The 18,688-nt window shown below is 41.9% G+C and overlaps 1 protein-coding gene across 6 annotated transcripts in view; it reads right to left on the bottom strand.

The window, feature by feature from the left end:
* Positions 1–3,003: 3,003 nt before the first annotated feature.
* Positions 3,004–18,688, bottom strand: part of ZPLD1 (zona pellucida like domain containing 1) — a 110,260-nt gene continuing 94,575 nt past the window's right edge. For 5 of the 6 annotated variants that reach the window (XM_031051410.2, XM_031051407.2, XM_031051408.2 and 2 more), the window contains 5 exons: positions 16,370–16,450; positions 15,378–15,549; positions 13,651–13,759; positions 11,323–11,352; positions 7,615–9,619 (listed from right to left, as the gene is read on the bottom strand). In XM_031051410.2, coding sequence (XP_030907270.2) covers positions 9,444–9,619; positions 11,323–11,352; positions 13,651–13,759; positions 15,378–15,549; positions 16,370–16,450 — 568 coding nt within the window. In that variant the 3' untranslated portion in view covers positions 7,615–9,443. Of the gene's footprint in view, positions 3,092–7,614; positions 9,620–11,322; positions 11,353–13,650; positions 13,760–15,377; positions 15,550–16,369; positions 16,451–18,688 lie in introns of those variants that run through there. The other variant, XR_004080935.2, reaches the window with a different exon arrangement.

Genomic DNA, 18,688 nt, shown 5'->3' with positions numbered 1-18,688 from the left:
AGCAGAGTAGTGCACAAACTTCTGGTCTCCGCTCGCAAATCCGAAGAGCAAGGAGGGAAAGCCTGTGCTGGGGTTCTTCAGCACACAGTGAGCTTTGAAAAAGTTCCACCCTCATTCCTATCACTCATCCCTTTCACTCCTAAAAGTCCATTTGAATCCAACCTCTGCATTGCCCTCTCCCTGCTGTTCAGCAGCAGAGTCAGTAGAGCACAAACGTTTGGCTTCTGCTCCCACAGAAGAAGAACCAGGAGGGAAAGTTGGTGCTGGGCCTCTTCAGAGCACAGTGAGCTCTGCAATGGTGACACCCACATTGCTGTTGCTCCTCACTTTCCCAGCTGAATCCATTTGAATCTAAACTCTGAGAACCCTGCTCTCAGATCTCCAGCAGGAAAGTGAGTAGAGCATGAATGTTTGGCCTCTGCTCCCGCAGTCGAACAGCCAAGAGGGAAAGCTGATGCTGGATCTCTTCTGGAGACAGTGAGCTTTACAAAGGTGAGGGAAGCACTCCTGTCCCTCCTCGCTTTCCCACACGAAAGTCCATTTGAATTGAAATTGGGGGAGCCCACACTTGGCTCTCTAGCAACAGAGTGAGCAGTGCACGAATGTTTGAACTCTGCTCCCGGAGCCAAAGAACCAGGACAGAAAGATGGTGTTGGACATCTTCAGCACACAGTGAGCTTTTTACAGTGCCATCTGCATGGCCAAGCACCAGCTTTCCCTGCTTTCTCTTCTGCTGTGGGAGGAGAAGCTAAAAATTTGTGCTCTACTCTGCTGCTTAAGAGCCGAGAGTGGGCACCGCAGATGTTGGATTCAAATGGACTTTTAGGTCTGAAAGTGAGGCATGACAGCATTGCAGGTGGCACCGTTACAAAGATCACAGTGTGCAGAAGAGGCTCAGAACAAGCTTTCCCTCCTGCTCTTCGGCTGTGGAAGCACAGTCCAAACGTTTGTGGCTCTACTTACTCTGCTCCTCGGCAGCCAAGAGCAACAACCAGGGAAGTTGGATTCAAATGGACTTTGAGGTGGGAAAGCGAGGTGCAACAGCAATGCAGTTGGCTATGTTGCAAAGCTCACTGTGTGCTTAAGAGGCCAAGCACCAACTTTAAATCCCAAATCTTCGGCTATGGCAGCAAAGGGCAAACATTTGTGCTCTACTCACTCTGCTCCTGGCCATTTGAGAGTGTTCTCCACAGAGTTTGAATTCAAATGGAATTCAGGTGAGAAAGCATGGAGAGAGAGCAATGTGGTTGTCACCGTAGCAAAGATAACTGTTTGCAGATGACGCCCAGAACACGCTTTCCCTCTTGCTTCTTCGAATGTGGGAGCAGAGGCCAAACTTCTGTGCTCTACAATGCTGCTGGACAGTCAAGAGCAGGCATCACAGAGGATGGATTCAAATGGACATTGAGGTGGAAAAGTGAGGAGTGACAGAAATGAGGGTGGCAACGCTGCAAAGCTCACTGTGAGCAGAAGAGGCCCAGCAGTAGCTTTCACTATTGGCTCTTTGCCTGTGGGAGTAGAGGCCAAGCTTTTCCTCCTGGCTATTATTTTGTGGGAGAAAAGGCCAATCATTCGTGTTTTACTCTGGTGTTGTGCAGCCGCGTGTGAGCACCTCAGATGTTGCATTCAAAATGGCTTTTAGATGGAAAAAACTGGAGTGACAGCAATAAGGGTGGCACCATTGCAAAACTCACTGCATGCAGAAAAGGTTCAGCACTAGCTTTCACTCCTGGCTCTTTGGCTGTGTTATCAGGAGCCAAAAACTCTTTTTCTTCTCTGGTATTGGGCAGCCGAGAGCGGGCCCCACAGATGTTTGAATCAAATGGACTTTTTGGAGGAAAAAGGGGAGTGACAGAAATGCCGGTGGCACCACTCCACACTCATTGTGCACAGAAGAGCCCCAGCACCAGCTTTAGCTCCTGGCTCTTCAGCTGTGGGAGCAGAGGCCAAACATTCTTGTTCTACTCTGGTGCTTGGCATCAGAGTTCGGGAAACTCAGATGGTGGTTTCAAATGGTCTTTTAGATGGAAAAGTGAGGAGTTAAGGCAATATGGGTAGAACTGTTGAAAAGCTGACCCTGTGCAGAAGAGGCATTGGATGAGCTTTCAGTCCTGGGTCTTTGGCTGTGGGAGCAGAGGACAAACATTCGTGATCTACTCACTTGGTTGCTGGACATCTGAGACCAGTCGCCGCATATGTTGGATTCAAATGGTCTTTTAGGTGGAAAAGCAAGGAGTGCCAGCGATGCAGGAGGCTCCATTGCAAAGCTGACTGTGTCCAGAAGAGACCCAGTAGAAGCTTTCACTCCTGGCTCTTTGAAGGTGTCAGCAGAGGCCAAACATTCGTCTTCTACTCTGGTGCTCGGCACCAGAGAGTGGGAAATTCAGGTGTTGCATTCAAATCTACTTTCAGGTGGAAATAGAGGAGTGACAGCAATGAGGGTGGCACCATTGCAAAGCTCACTGTGTGCAGAAAAGCTTTAGCTAGACTTTTGCAGCCTGTGAGCATCGTTTCTGGATCTCACAGGGAACAAAAGAGGCCCTGTAGGAAGATAGACTTTGAGTTGCAAAGTAGTGCACATTGCCACGTTGCTGACACTACAGCAGAGCTCCATGTGTGTAGGTGATTGCCAGTACCAGATTTCTGTCCTGGCACCTCCACTGTGGGAGAAGGGGATGGAAACTACACTTTATAAACCAGATGCCTGAGAGAGGGCACCAGAAAGAGAGTATGATGAACGGTTTAGTTAAAGACATGAAGCTGGATTGCCCTGTTCTTGGGACCTATCTCAGAATATACAGCCGATAGTGATGTCAAGACTATGTGCAACCCACTGGTCTATGTCTGAAGGAGGGAGAGAAGCCCTGTATGCATTACTCCATCACATGACATTTACTCTGCTGTGCAGCCCCTGATATCCAGAAGCAGGGTTTGACTCCTGCAAGTGAGGGAGCACATAAGTAGAACTTACTCTTGACAAGTCACTGGCTTCAGAATCAACACAAGCATGTGCAGAATACACAGCTGGTGAGCATGCACTTTCATGTACCAAGTGAATCAACCAGTACCAATCCCACCCTGATCTTTTGACCTTACATTCATTTACAGTTAGCATTTTAATCAACAGAATCATTATTTTTATTCACTACAATCTGGACAGGAAAAAAGTCAGGGCTCTCTGCTGTATAAAGTAACCTGTGATCACAATGATCAATCCAGTTCACTAATTCCCTTTCATAAGATAAAAATAGAAAAATGAAAAAAAAACCCTGAGAAAAACCCCACCAAAACGAAATAAAAACCCCAAAATAAAACACTATTTGTGCCTATTCCCTGAAACAGCTGCTGAGCAGACAGATGTTACCATTTCCTAACAATAATGACGACTGAATAGAGGCAACCCTCATCCTGGATCATGGCACAAGGGACAAGCACAGAAGGGAAAACTGTCACAAGTGCAGATATTGTCTCATCCACTCCGAACAGTACTTTTAATGGACATCATTCAGACCCTACATCTTGATGGAAAATATCGTGAATTGCCATCAGGAACACAGGCCCTCTCCTGGTTCATTCTGCGGCCAAGGAAAAATGGTTGAAAACATGCTGAGGCAAGCTTTTTTTTTTTTTACTTTTTATTTGATTAATGCAAAACAAGCAAGTTAGATAAACCCACCTCTGAGCCCTAGAGTCTAAATAAGAGAAAGCCAGTTCTATACAGAGAATGAGATGTCTGAAATAGCGAATAAGAAAATGTGATGCCTGCTCAGCCTAAGATACTGTATGTCTATAACAACCACCATCTAGCAGTCCAAAGCACTGAAGATTCCCCCTTTTAAACAGGGGATTGCAAGTGAATTTCAAAAAAACATTGGAGTTACTGCTCAATGGTATTTCTTTATTACATGGGCTGGTGGATCCTGCTTTAGCACAAAGTACTTTTCAGACTACACCATAAGTCCAAAAGTAGCTATTATAAATGTAGTATCAGCATTTGAAATCTGGCTGGCCATCAGCTCTCCTCCATCTGCCAACTGTAATTAAGTTTACCTTCTTCTCAAGGTTCAAGTCACTTGCACAACTTTTCTGCCTTACATTTTCAATACCACAATCTCAAGCATGTGCCTCCTAATTATACAAACATTCTTTTAAAGACTGGAAAAAAGTTAATTTACTAGAAAATAACACAAGAGCTTTAAAATCTTTTCAAAAGCGACATTATCGCAAAGAGCAATTATATGATCCTGAAGAAGCCAGGTGTATCAAACAGCCAGGACAGACACAGATGACTGTGCGAAGCTACCCTCTGCTGTCTCTTCCACCTCCATCCTTAATTCTTTTTTCCTGAAAGACATAGGAAAGGTCCAAGTGGCACTGAAATAAGACCTGAGGAAGGACAAATTTGCCACACTTGGAACATTTCCTAGTTTGTTATAATACTCCTGCCTATGTCTCCTCCAGATGAATAGCTTAACAGGGCAAGGCTGATGCTTCTGCCATGTTTGTGGAGCCTAAAAAGATAAAGAAAAATGCCTTCCAAATTAAATGGTGTCATGGTTTAAACCAAGTCCCCCAACTCCCGGAGAGTTAGAAAGGAGAATCCAAAGAATGTAGCCCCCACGGATTGAGATAAGAACGGTTTAATTGCTAAGGCATAACACAAAACCCCTACTGCCATTTACTACTCACCTCCCCCGCTGCCTGATCCTGCTGCTCAGCTACCGCCCTGCTCCGCTCCTCCCCCGCCTGTTCCCGCTGCTCTGCCACAGCCGTTTGGCTCCCCGTGCCGCTCTCCCTGGCGGCCTCAGCTGCCAGCAGCTCCCGGGGCCGCTCCTTCCTGGCTTCACGCAGCTCCACGCAGACGACAACGAGGATAAGGACAAGGACAGGGAAGAGCAGCGGGACGGCCTGGTACAAGTCCAAGTCCACGGCCATGTCCATCCCCCCCTGCTGCCGGAGCCCCACCATATTACAAGCCTCCGACACAAAGTACAGTGAAACAAAAGCTTTAGCCCAAGCCTCAAACACATCCAATCCATACACAAAGTACCCGGCAAAATCCCGAAACAGCGAGATCCAGAGAAAAACCTCTAAGAGCCAATAAATCAGCATTGTGACAAGAGACCATAAATCTGCTCAGATCTGTTCTTATCTCAAACCCTCGGGCCCCACGTTGGGCGCCAAAAATGTTCTGGTTTAAACCAAGTCCCCCAACTCCCGGAGAGTTAGAAAGGAGAATCCAAAGAATGTAGCCCCCACAGATTGAGATAAAAACGGTTTAAACTAAATCTGCACAGTTCCCCCTCTGTTTCCCTCCCCCCCCCTCCCCCCCCCCACTGCCATTTACTACTACAAATAATAATGATACAGCAAACAGCAAGTGAAAAGAAACTACAACCCCACCAGCCACCGACCCATAACTCACTCCACCCTGCCCGGCTGAGCACCGCGTGCTCCCTCCTCCATTTTCCTCCAGAGCTCTCCCCTCCAGCCTTCTCTTTCCCAATATGCCTTCTGGGCATCACGTGCTATGGTATGGAATACCTCATTGGCTAGCCTGGGTCAGGTGTTCTGTCTCTCCTTCCTCCCGGACTCTCCTCCTCCACCTGGCTGGAAAAAACCTTGAACAAAAACACCCTCAAAACATACTCAAACCATGACAAATGGAAAGTGTGATTTATTTCCAGCTTTCCTTGACAAAGCCTGTTTCTCAAATATCAGTTGAATTTATCCCAAGCACTGCTGTACACAGCTCCAGTTGGATATGTCACTTATTTCTTCCAAAATCAGGAACCCAGGATGTATTTTCACCTCTTTGCAGATTTATTAAGTTCTACTGTGTTTAGACCAAGCTTAAAGTCTTACTCCATTTCTTTCTTTTCTGTCCCCCAACCTGGGTCACAGACCTAAGAACACTTCAGTGCACTCTTTTTACCTACAGAAACCTGAAATCTGTGCAAAAAGAACATTTAAACACATGTAATGGACACCCCTAATAGAAGCGATACTGTTTCAGAACTAGTTTTTCTAGTAATTCTATTTCACTCACCAACTCTAAGACCTTCGTTATGTATCTGGCTAGAGTTCCTTCATGCAAGGGGTCTTCTTAATTCGCTACTCCATTTAAACCTTGGTATCTCAAGTGCAAGAAGCCCCTGGCCACTGCATGCAATTTATGTTTTCCATCCTTTCCCTCTTCATTCTCAACCTAAAATCCTGCCCTTTAGAGAAGGGTACAATCTTCGTGCACATTCACCCAACTTCTGACCAACCTGTTTCTTGTGAGATCACAGTTTATGGCCTCCACATGTTCCTGAATTCCTGCATACTTCTTTTAGACAAAACAGGATGGGGATGTTTTTACAGTCAGTCCTCTCCCTGCTAGAAATATTTGGGCAGTCTGGCTCAAGTTTTCACCTCCCCCCAGAACCATTCATAAAGCATTCCCATGTCAGATGGGCAAATGAATAAGCCCATTTTCAGATACCATTTTCCACTTGTGACTGTCCATATTGCTTTACAAAGGAGGAACGGGTATTTATCTCATTTAATGAATGATAGAGACAAATACATTCAGTCCATAGCAAACTTAGTAAGGACTCTATAGATGACTGGGAACTCTGTTCGCTAACACTACTGGTGTGGGTTCTCACTTTCATAGATAATACTTTTCACATGAGGAAAAGCTACACAAAGATCACCAGGTTCTTCACAAAATAAATTTGAACTGACATAAGAAAACCATTTAACACATTACATTATTGGGTAACAAGTACGCTATTTTAATGGGCTACCCAGGCCTCAACAATTCTGATCAAGTCATTGCTAATTACCATAAATTTCTTTTCTCTGTATAAGCAACAGTTTCCGGAAACAGAGAAATTAAAACAAGCGTAATATAATATGAGTACCTTTTGTTTTGACTTTTTTTTGGGGGGGGGTTGGTTTTTGTGGAGGCTTTGGGGGTCATCCCCCTCCACCCCCCCACTTGGCTAGTTGTTTTGTTGGGGTTTTGTTTGGTCTGGGGGAGTTGGAGGGGGGCTGTGATTGTGGAGCTTACAACACTGTTCACTTTTTCTTTTTCCTGTGGTCCTAACCAGATTAAGAGATTTGCATTAGAAAAAAAGGTGGCCATCACTCTAAACAGAAAAAGACAACAGTCTCTAATAGCTGTCAAGTTAAGCTGGGCACATTCATATCAGATATAGTCTTTTTTAAAGTACTGAAGTAAAAAGTAAAGAGTAAAAAGTAAAAAGTAAAGTAAGAAAAGTAAATGTAAATGTAAAGAAAAAAAGTAAAAAGTAAAGTACTGTTGGAACAACTTACTAAGGATGATAATGACTATCTCCATTGCTGGAAACTTACAGCTAAAGCTGCTGGTCATGAAGTAGTAATTACTTTAATGGAATTTCTGTGGTTGTATTTACAAGTAAATTAAAATAGATTATCTGAATTTACTCATATCCAAACTGGGATATAAATCTCCAGAGTTTATTGACCTCCTTTAAAGGCCAGTAAAGCTATACTTACATTAATTTTTCCTATATATTGAAACCTCTTACCAAACTGAGTTAAAAACTCATGTCCAATTTTCATCTTTGTAGAATGAGGTCACTGAAAGCACATACACAAAACTGTAAAAATCTGACAGGGTGAGGAAAAGTTCAGACACTGCATTTTTTTCTGAAATGTTTCAAATGATTTTATTAAACAATCATGTTTTATATGTAATCAGACCTAACCCCTGAAGTGCAAAAATGTTTCTGAGGTATTAAGACTGGAGGAAAACAGGCACAGTGTTGGTCATTAGGGATACCAGAGCACAGTGGACTTTGTGAACAACAGGCATATGCAGGATCAGAGGAAGTTGAGGACAAGTCTGCATTTGTCTTTAGCCCGGAGAGACAAAATTCTTGATCGATAGCCAGTAGTATCACATCAATGAAATTACAGTCATGGTTAACACAGAATGATGATAAATATCAATGAGGTGTTCCTAGGCACATATGTACACTATATGAAAAACGCAATTGAACTGGTGTATGTGTAGGCAAAATCCCAGTCATCTAGACAGTCCAGCTTAATATATGTTGTGTCTACAGCAGCCTCTAATACCAGCATTTTTGTTTATTCTACATAGTACTGACTGCCCTGTTCTCCTGTTTGAGGGCACCTGATCACTCACACTCACTTCAGTTAAGTGTGACATTTATCAAATTAACTAGAGTCAATAGTACAGTACTGCTTATGACTTGTTATCCCTCTTGTTGCCCTCTCCTCCTCATCCATACAATGAAGAAGTCTAATCCATTCAGGAAATCTGCTGAAGAAATAAGCACTGATTTACATCTCTACATGTAGAATGCAAAGTCTTATCCAAAAACTGCAAAGTTCATGGGGCAAAAGTGGTTCTTACAAATTAGGATATTAATGAGACTTTTTCTCAACTGCTAAGCATGTGCAGAATACACAGCTGGTGAGCATGCACTTTCATGTACCAAGTGAATCAACCAGTACCAATCCCACCCTGATCTTTTGACCTCCAAAAATAGTTATGTATGAGGAAAGATCAGGCATTACTTGCTTGCCTGCTCAAGGATTTGGGGATGGGAAGGAATACTTTTCCCCTTGGAGCAGTTCCTGAGGTTAGAATTTAATTGAAGGCTGTAGATGTGATAATTCTGTGCAGAAGTAACTTGCTGCTAAACATCATTTAGATTTAAAGTCCTCACTGATTCTCACTCAATGATTTTGCTGGGAAAAGATTTTTCCACCTCAAGAACTACAGCATTGTTCCCTGGGACCAACTGCAATTTGCCTCAAACTATGTGACTTAAAGATACTCAACCAAATTATGCCCTTCATGTGATATCATCACAATTCGGTGGAAGATACATCTAAGAAAAAATTTCTAAATGAACAGTAAGTAAAAATCACCTATTCTTAGTCTCTCTTGAGATATTTTTAGCCAAGACAAAATAAAACAGTCCTCTGGAGACAAAAGTGTTTTCAGATCTGTGAAAAATACCATGACAAAGTAAAAGTTATCCTTTTAGTAGGTGTGTATGGTCTTAATGATGTTTCTGAATATGTCAGGTTTAGTGCAAACATGGCATGCTTGGAAAGGTTCTCACCTTAAGTATTTTTAGCTTTGAGACCTCACTGGGAAGCTGGAGACACAAGCTTTATTGTCAGCACACCCATGGGCATGTCTGATCACAATCTGATCACAAACACAATTGAGATTCTCATAATTTTCTAGGATTTTTACCAATGTCACTGCTGCTTACCTACACAACATCATCTAGCAAAACAAAAATATAGAATAGCTGGAATAGAAGCTGGATACAGCTGGAGTATTGCCTTAATATTATTTTTGAATGGACTCATTTCATGGACAAGAAAGGCAGCCCCAAAGAAAAAGTGAAAGTAAGTAATCAGTTTCAGTTGAAAACTGGGTTTCGGATGCCAGTCAAGACTGAAGAATTGGGCCACTTTCTGTGCAGAAGGGTTATGGAGCATACAAAAAAGAAAATGCTTGTGATTCCTAGGATGACAATGCCTGAAACCAGTGCAGTGGTGATTGAGTTCACCTGGAAAGGAAGTCCATCTGGGTGAGCTGCAATGAGAACAGAAAGGCACAGTTAAGTTCTGGTTACAATCTCTCAGCAGTGCCAAACACTCCTGTCCCTCCATCACCACACCCTAGATAGAGAATAATTACAATGAAGGGACTAAAACTGTACTTCAGAATGAGTAAATGTTGAAAATAGTTATTAGTTCTTTCAATATCTGTGATATTGAGGGATAAAGAGAGGAAGGATACTTATAAGACATAATCCTTGATATGCTAGTGACTGACCTTGATCTGTGCTATTTAAGACAAGACATTAAGACAAGAATTAAGGTATCCAAGAACTATCAGGGCAGAGGTATAAGGATCTGTGGCCTAATCAAGTTAATGAAAGGGTTTCTTCCCTGATAATCAGTACTCACATTTCAATTCAATGTTTGTATAAACCTTAAGCAAGCGTATCTAGCAGCAAAGAGCTGAGATAATTCAACTTTATCTATATACCTTCACAGAAGGCTTCTAAACACATTTATCAGTTCTCAGAAGAGGTGACATATTTACAGCATAGCTCAACAGGCTATGAGTCAATCCCGGGATGCTGGAACACACACATTCAGCCTGTACCATCTTTTCCAGCAGGAGGGGAAAAACACACCCACATTTGAGTGGTAGGTGCTACCTGAAGCACCGATGTGCATTTGCCTGAGAGCGCAATTACCAGTGCAGGAGAGTGAGAAGAAACAACAACACAGCTTCTCCATGGGAAACCAGACTGCTTCTCCCAGAAACATCCACTTGCCTTCAACATCATCAAGGATGATGGTAAGGAAAGGTAGCAGCCTTTAACACAGCAAGCTGTGTGTAGCAAATGAAGTTTGGGTTTTATTATTTTAATGATATCCATGGGTAGGAACACATCACGTAGCAGCTCATTTTAGGGAGAACTTTGTTTCTATGCCATGAAAGAAAGGTATCTGCTTTTATGCAGTCTAAGTTGAGAAAATAAGGGAATAAATAGTATTGGAGTTCACAGGACAGAATAGGTTGCTTGTGCCAGTCCTGTTATGAACAAGTGAAAGGTGGAATGGTCCAATGGACCACCTGCTTACCCTGACTATCTTTTCTTAGTCATTGGCTACTCCTTGTTACCAGCAGAGAAGAGTAACAAGCTGAAACAAGTCCTCAAAGTCCCCAGAGGAAAAGCAACCTAAAACTTAAAAGACCTGATCTCCCCTACAACCTATTTCCTTCATTGTCATAGCAGACCACAAGTTGCAAACAAGCTTCTCCATAGGCTCTTTGTGTGGTTAAATGCCAGGAAAACAGGAGCTGAAACAGAGCTTTTCTGACTTTGAGCTCTAAACTGAGCTGGACTGCACCAGTTTGCTGCTCTACTCCTTCATGACATGAGCAGATTTTACTGTTTAAGTCTGATATTCCATCTGGCAGTTGAATATTCCCTCACACTCATATATCCTAGCAGCAAATTTTCAGTTCAATTCCATCATAAGAATTACAAATTTCTATGTTGGTGGGGCTAGGTACACGAATCAAACTTAGCATTCCAGATTCACCAATTGATTTCTTTACAGCATGTCATCATTGACTCATTAAGCTGAAGAAAAAAAAAATGCAGAAAGAAAAGCATTACAGCTAAGTACATAGAGCTCAATCAAAATGATTCATCTCCTCAGTTCTGTTTCACTCATACACCCTCTTTTATGTTTCTTGAAGTCTGGTTAACTTACCAAGCTGTGAATTGTTGGTTGTTGTCTCATCTACAGAAAACAAAAACAGGATGCATTATATTTTACAAATATTTCTGCCTACTGCTCCTTTCCTTGGAACACAAAAGCCAATAATCCTAGCTATACTTGCAAAACTGACTAATAGCTTTTAGCGTCTCTGGTAGAATAAGGCGAACACCACCAAATACATGAAATTGCTTTATTTGTAATGTGAACACACCTATGTGAAGTTACTTAACAGTCTGTTGAGGGAAAAAACCCAAATTAATGGCCACCAAAGAAAATTCACCTGGCTAACCTGAGGTGCCTCTGCAGATGCTGATGTGCATGGCACCAGCACCAGACAGATGTGGCACCAGGCTATGAGGGAAGTGAAGAGTCCATGCAACTGCAGACGTAACACTGGCACACATACCATGATGAGTCAGGTGCAGGAGCTTTGATGGGCTCTATACAAATGTATCTGTACTAAAGTTGTACCAGAGCTGGCCTTGAAAATAGTGTAAGCATCTCCACGCAGCACTGCACCAGAGTAAGCCAACACTCATTCAAAATCCTGTTCAAGTTCTCTCATGACCTTTCCTCTTTTCTTTTCTTGACTGTAGTATTCATGAACCTCACATTTTTTTGTGCTTGTCTTTACAATGGGAAGGGAAAATGTGAGGAAATATTAATTCCCTCTTTCTGCTCCAGAAGAAAAAGTGAAGTGCAAGTCAGATTAAGTCACTCAGGAAATTTGTGATAGAGTTCAGAACTGAATCCAATTTTTTAAAGAGTTCTTCCCATCAAACCATTCTCCTGACATCAGGAGTGGGATGCTCCAAGAGCATAATACAGAGATGCAGAAATATGTTTAACCTAAAAAGCTTTAGCCACATACCTCCAGTAGAACACACCTAAAAATATATATAATTTTCCCTTTCCAGCCTTATTCATTTTTTCATTTAAAAAAAACCTCAACAGTTGTAATTAAACCATTTACCTTTTTTGGGGGGTAATTAATGAGCCACAGACAGATTTTTGCTTGAAGGTATGCAGAATTTTAAGTTAATTGATACCTTTTTTTTTTCAATTGTAAAAATAGTTCACAATCTTTGAATCATAAGCCATATTACCTAATAAGGTTGCTCATATAACAAGCTTTATCTTGTTTCCATTCCTCACACAAGGCAACATTTCTCTAGCATACATGTTTGAGCACATCTCTCATTCATTTCCCATAAGTAGTCATGCATGTAACTCTGAAGTTAGTTCTTTTTACTTTTTCCTTGACTAATCAGATGGCAGCAACTCAACTGAGACTACATATAATGCAGAAAACCCCCCACCTTTTTTCGTTGCAGAAATGTTGCTCAATAACAAAGGGTGTTTGTTCTAAAAATTATCTTTTGCTGATTCCCTATTCTGAAAGGTCAGTTGTTCTCTGTGTATATGTGGGCACAACCACGTTGCGTGTAAAGAAGGATTTTATCTCTCAAGTGTTTAAATTATTTCCATCTAATTATTTCAGATGGAATTCAGTCCTTCTCTCAGCTTCCTGAATCTAAGACTGCTGAAATCAGTTGCTGCAAATACTTATAAATATCTTATAATACTTATAAATTACTTATAAATTACTTATAAATTACTTATAAATTACTTATAAATATCTGTAAACATAATTTTTTAAACTTTTTCAAATATTTGATTATTTTATCAACAGCAATCTCAAATTCCTTTCAGAAACTGCAGTTTGCATTTAAAGCTGCCTTTTTAAACAAAACAATGCCTTGGCAATAAAAATGGAATTAATGCGATTTAAATGAGTAGATCTTAGCTGACTGTTTAGAATTTATAATGTGATTGTTCTGTTTCTGCCTTATAGCTGAAGGCGAAGCAAAGCACGCATTAATTTTATGCAACACTTAGATAAAAACCTAGAGGTGAAGCTGAAAGAAACAGTGACTAGAAAGTGACAGTGAATACTCATTAGCTGTCCAAATTAAATTGCAACACTGAAGACAGTGCCTTAAATTCCATTATTGACAGTGAAATCTGACCAAAAAAAAAAAAGAGTAATCAACCTACTGAGTTTGGGATTTTATAATGTCCTTATGCACATAACAATATCCCACAGTGATTTAACTGTGGTAAAGGAAGCATGTGAGAGACAAACAGAAATATTGGCTCAAATTTTCTACCAAAGACTCCAACAGTAAGGGAAAAAAAGTGCAGCATTCTCATGAAGAATCCACCCTTAAGTCACTGAAAATTTATATTAAACTACAAAATATTTCTTCACGTTTCTGGAATTTCTGCAGTCTATAGGAAAATTTTGTTCATTCGTACCACTCCTTGTAATGATGGGGCCAGCAGAGATTACAGCATTGCCAGAGGTGCTCTGAGGGCTCCAAGTTGTCCTCCCAGCAGTGTCTCTTCTTTCTCTGTTACTGCAAATCTGAGCAGTTAATAAAAAAAAATCAGTTTCAGAGTAGAATGGAATTATTGCCCTTCTGTGTTTCATGCTTTAATGTAAACTCTTTTATAAGCAATACTAAAACTTTGATTTTATCTCTTACCATGCATTATATTACTTTGCAATAAAACCAGCTACAATATTCCCTGGAAGTGAATCTTATAAATGCCTCGCTTCCTGTTGATTTTTTCCTTTCTTTATTTACAGAGCTACATTGTTGTTGTGCACAAGATCCATCCTATAGTATATTAAATTGTCAATAGTTAATTTCTCAAAGCTTTGTTTACAGACAGTTTTTCGCAACAAACATGTTTTTCTTGACTAGGCATTGACAACTTTCTACAATCCTTACCCCAGAAAGCTTAAATTTTACACATTTTCCATAGAGCTCTAAATAGCAGTGACTATTATTAAAACAATCCCCAGCATATTGTCAGCTGGAATCCACCTTTACCTCTAACTTATCTACCATTATCTTAGGTATTCAAGTATGCTTCAACTAATAGCATTTCTTTAATTTCGACTTCATTTGAAGGAACTTGGACAAACTCAGCACATCAGTTCAATAGAAACAATTATTTTAAAGTGTAACATAAAAGTATAAACATTGTACAAAATGTCAGAAGTATGGTGAACTGATAGCATTTTAAAATTCTAAATGGGAAGTCATTCAGTAGGAAATGATACTGCATTCTGAAGACACCACAGAATATTCTGTGTTTACATGTTTATTTAGATGTTTCAGTTTCCAAAATAGATTTATTGTCCCTGAAACTCCTAAAGTGAAATAATTTTTAATTGTCACAATTTCATGAATTTCAACAAAACAGCAGTTTCCAAACTATAAGGAGTGTGGTGATTAACTATAGGAAATGTAATTCCTCCTCCCCACATACCCCCTGTCAGAAACTTTCACATTTTCCTTGACAGTAAATGGAGCTTTACTATAGGTATAAGTTTTCCATAAGTTCTATTCTAAGATGTTTCTATTCATCCACTGCAATTGTGGATATTTTTTTTTCTTAGATGCTGTACTAAGAATACCAGATCTGAAGCAATCTCGGTTTTTAACTTTTAAGAATTAATTAAGGACCAAAAGGCAAACAGGTTTTTCTTATGTGTTCAACAACCCGCATTTTGCAGGTCTAGTAGTAATGGGGCAATGGGTGTAAACTGGAGCATAGGAGGTTCCATGTGAACATCAGGAAGAACTTCTTTACTATGAGAGTGACATACCACTGGAACAGGTTGCCCAGGGGCTTGTGGAGTCTCCTACGTTAGAGATATTCAAGGCCCACCTGGACAAGTTCCTGTGTGATATACTCTAGGTTACCCTGCTCTTTCAGGGGGATTGGACTAGATGATCTTTTGAGGTCCTTTCCAACCCCTGGGATTCTGGGATTCTATGTCTGGATGACTATATTCATTGCCCTGTTCAGCAATTTTATGTTTCTTCAGACACAAAAAGACATTCTTCAGACTACAAGTCACCTTAATTCTGTGCCATCCAAACTTCCATAGTATTTGTATGCAGAATAACTCCGGTGTGCCTAGTTTATATCCAGATAATTAACAGCAGCTTCCCTTCACTGAAACTTACTGGCACAAGAAAGGGACAGTCATCTGCTCTGCACAGCTTTGTCACACAGTGAAGGAAGACCGTAGACATCTTCTGGTTCTTGTGCTTCACAAAGCGAAACACCTCAAAGGAAAACCGGCCCATTTGGCTCTTGCCATTTTCAATTATAGTTGTCTGTGGGTCCTTGTCACAGCTAGGTTTTGTAGAGAAGATTGAAACTAGGATAAGCAGCTGTATTAGCATTTTGAAGCTCTAAACTGAGAATAAGTAACTTAGTTCAGTGCTCCAGCTCCTTGGAAAAGAGCACAGCAACATAATGTGAAACATGGGAAGCCACAATCTGCCTGTTAGGCTGCACAGTCCTGTGCTGAAATACATTTCTACAAAAAAACAGTATGTTTTGTTTTGCAACACCACAGCTGTAACCAAGGTACTATTTAATTCAAGTGCCCAGAGAAACTTGAGACCTGAAGCAAAAAGTATTCAGGTATGCAAACCAGTATACACATTCAACTCAAAAACATAGACAATATCCCTCTAGCAACTGTCACTGCTAAGATTTAATCTGAGATATGCCAAGATGTCTTTCAAAGTTCAAATTCAAATAAATGGTATTGCTAGGGGTAGAAGCAGGAGCATTTATTTGTCTTAACTGCTTAACTGCTTTCCTGAATTTGGGTCTGTGATGTTTTACATCACTGTCATTCACCACAATGGTACTTTGGTAAAATAAAGGCCAATTTAGCCAGTTTGTGTGTTTATGGTATCTCTAGCAGAGCCATTTTGGATATATGCTTCTCTGCTTTCATAATTCTCATGACTTTGCTCTTGCTTCTGTGTTTATGTTCACTAACCAGATAAATCCTGACATGTGATCTCTAAGCCTAGCCCTTGGTCCTCCCTGCTATTATTGCTTAGACTTTACAGGCAGTTTGGAGCACTGCTATTGGAGAGATTTATAACTGTATTTTAAAGAAAAGACCCACTAAATACTGAGTGTGCACAGGACCTACCTGAAAAAAAGATCATATCGCACATCATCGCTAGGATTACCAGATGGTGTGGTGTAACAGTAGTCCATCAAAACATTCCACCTGCACAGGAAGCAAAGTGACAGATGAGGTGAACTGGCAACATAAGAGTAGGGTGGGAAAGCAAATGAGGTAAGATTAAGAACAGTAAGTCAAGCATATAAACTGATAATGCAGGCTGTTACACTGAAGCTGAGCCTCTGTACTTAACAGGTCACATAGAAGTGATCCTGCATTCCCAATATATTAGCTGTTTCTTCCCACTACTTAAAAAGTTAAACAGCACAGCATAGCGCAGAATTGTATAAATCAAATAATTTGGTTTCATGCAAGTCAGCTGCCACACCAACACAGGTTGTGTACTTCTTCTCAGAAGTCATGGTCGCATAGGACTAGAAATCAAAACTATTCCACTTTCAAAAGCCCTAGAATTTCTCACTTGACCAAGTCCCTTTCTTAAATAAGAGCAATATACAATTTAAATTACTATTCAGGAAAACTTTTATCATGAGGACAGCAGCAAGATATGCATTCAATTTACCATCAAGGACCTGATACCGCAGAGCTGAGGGCAGTGATTACCAAACAACAACCAATATTTTGACATGTCATGGTTTGAGCATGTTTTGAGGGTGTTTTTGTTCAAGGTTTTTTTCCAGCCAGGTGGAGGAGGAGAGTCCGGGAGGAAGGAGAGACAGGGCACCTGACTCAGGCTAGTCAATGAGGTATTCCATACCATAGTACGTGATGCCCAGGATGCAACTGGGAAAGAGAAGGCTGGAAGGGTGGAGCTCTGGAGGAAAATGGAGGAGGGAGCACGCGGTGCTCGGCCGGGCAGGGTGGAGTGAGTTTATGGGTCGGTGGCTGGTGGGGTGTTGTATTTTTTTCACTTGCTGTTTGCTGTATCATTATTATTTGTAGTAGTAAATGGCAGTAGGGGTTTTGTGTTATGCCTTAGCAATTAAACCGTTCTTATCTCAATCCGTGGGGGCTACATTCTTTGGATTCTCCTTCCTAACTCTCCGGGAGTTGGGGGATTTGGTTTAAACCACAACATTTTTGGCGCCCAACGTGGGGCCCGAGGGTTTGAGATAAGAACAGATCTGAACGGATTTATGGTCTCTTGTCACAATGCTGATTTATTGGCTCTTAGAGGTTTTTCTCTGGATCTCGCTGTTTCGGGATTTTGCCGGGTACTTTGTGTATGGATTGGATGTGTTTGTGTCGGAGGCTTGTAATACAGTGGGGCTCCAGCAGCAGGGGGGGATGGATGTGGCCGTGGACTTGGACTTGTACCAGGCCGTCCCCCTGCTCCTCGCCGTCCTTGTCCTTATCCTCGTCGTCATCTGCGTGGAGCTGCATGAAGCCAGGAAGGAGCGGCCCCGGGAGCTGCCGGCAGCTGAGGCCGCCAGGAAGAGCGGCACGGGGAGCCAAACGGCTGTGGCAGAGCAGCGGGAGCAGGCAGGGGAGGAGCGGAGCAGGGCGGAAGCTGAGCAGCAGGATCAGGCAGCGTGGGAGGTGAGTCCCGCGGCCGTTCCCGACCCCCCGACGGCCGAGAGTGTCCCCCGGAAGTCGCCCGCCGACCCCCAGCAGGATGCAGGACACCACGCAGCATTTCCCAGCAAGGCAGAGAAGGAAGATCTGGACTTGGGAGAAGAGAAGCTGATGATCGGAGGACTGGCAAGCAGGGCAGCTACATCAGCCCCAGTGACAAGTGCAGCAGCATCATTTGAGAGTTCTGACGGTTTTGAATGGCTTTTGGGTGCCCTTGGGACCTGCCTGCTGATTGTAATAGGAATCAGCATGGTGGCACAGACAGAGAGTGTGTTCTATCCACAACCATTTTCTCTGATCCCAAAAGTTAAGCAGAGTCAGGTTTGGGTCTTGTCTAAGGTTAGACAAGTACATAGGAGCACCAGCAGACTGTTCCCAAGGCTGGACAGTCATGAGTGGCAGGGCATGTGGGACAGTATGGCCAAGTATCTGATCCACTGGGCCCCTCCAGTGCTTTGGAAGCATTGGAAGTGGAAGGCAGCTGTATGGAGTCCCCAGCAGCAAGCTGTAGAACTGCTGAAGGGGACAGTGAATGATTTTGAGCCTGGTGGGCCCAGATACTTCAGGCTATCAGTCCAGAGATGCAACATATAGATGTCTCATGATTGAGGGGTGGACTTAAGAGTGGTGGTGTATTGGAAATGTGGGATCTGGGCATGACGTGAATGGTATGGAATAAGGAGTGGATAATGTCATGGTTTGAGCATGTTTTGAGGGTGTTTTTGTTAAAGCTTTTTTTCCAGCCAG

The sequence above is a fragment of the Melopsittacus undulatus genome, chromosome 2, assembly GCF_012275295.1.
Source record: "Melopsittacus undulatus isolate bMelUnd1 chromosome 2, bMelUnd1.mat.Z, whole genome shotgun sequence".
Classification (NCBI taxonomy): domain Eukaryota; kingdom Metazoa; phylum Chordata; class Aves; order Psittaciformes; family Psittaculidae; genus Melopsittacus; species Melopsittacus undulatus.
The sequence above is the reverse complement of the archived record's forward strand: the minus strand, read 5'-3'. Positions and strand labels throughout refer to the sequence as shown.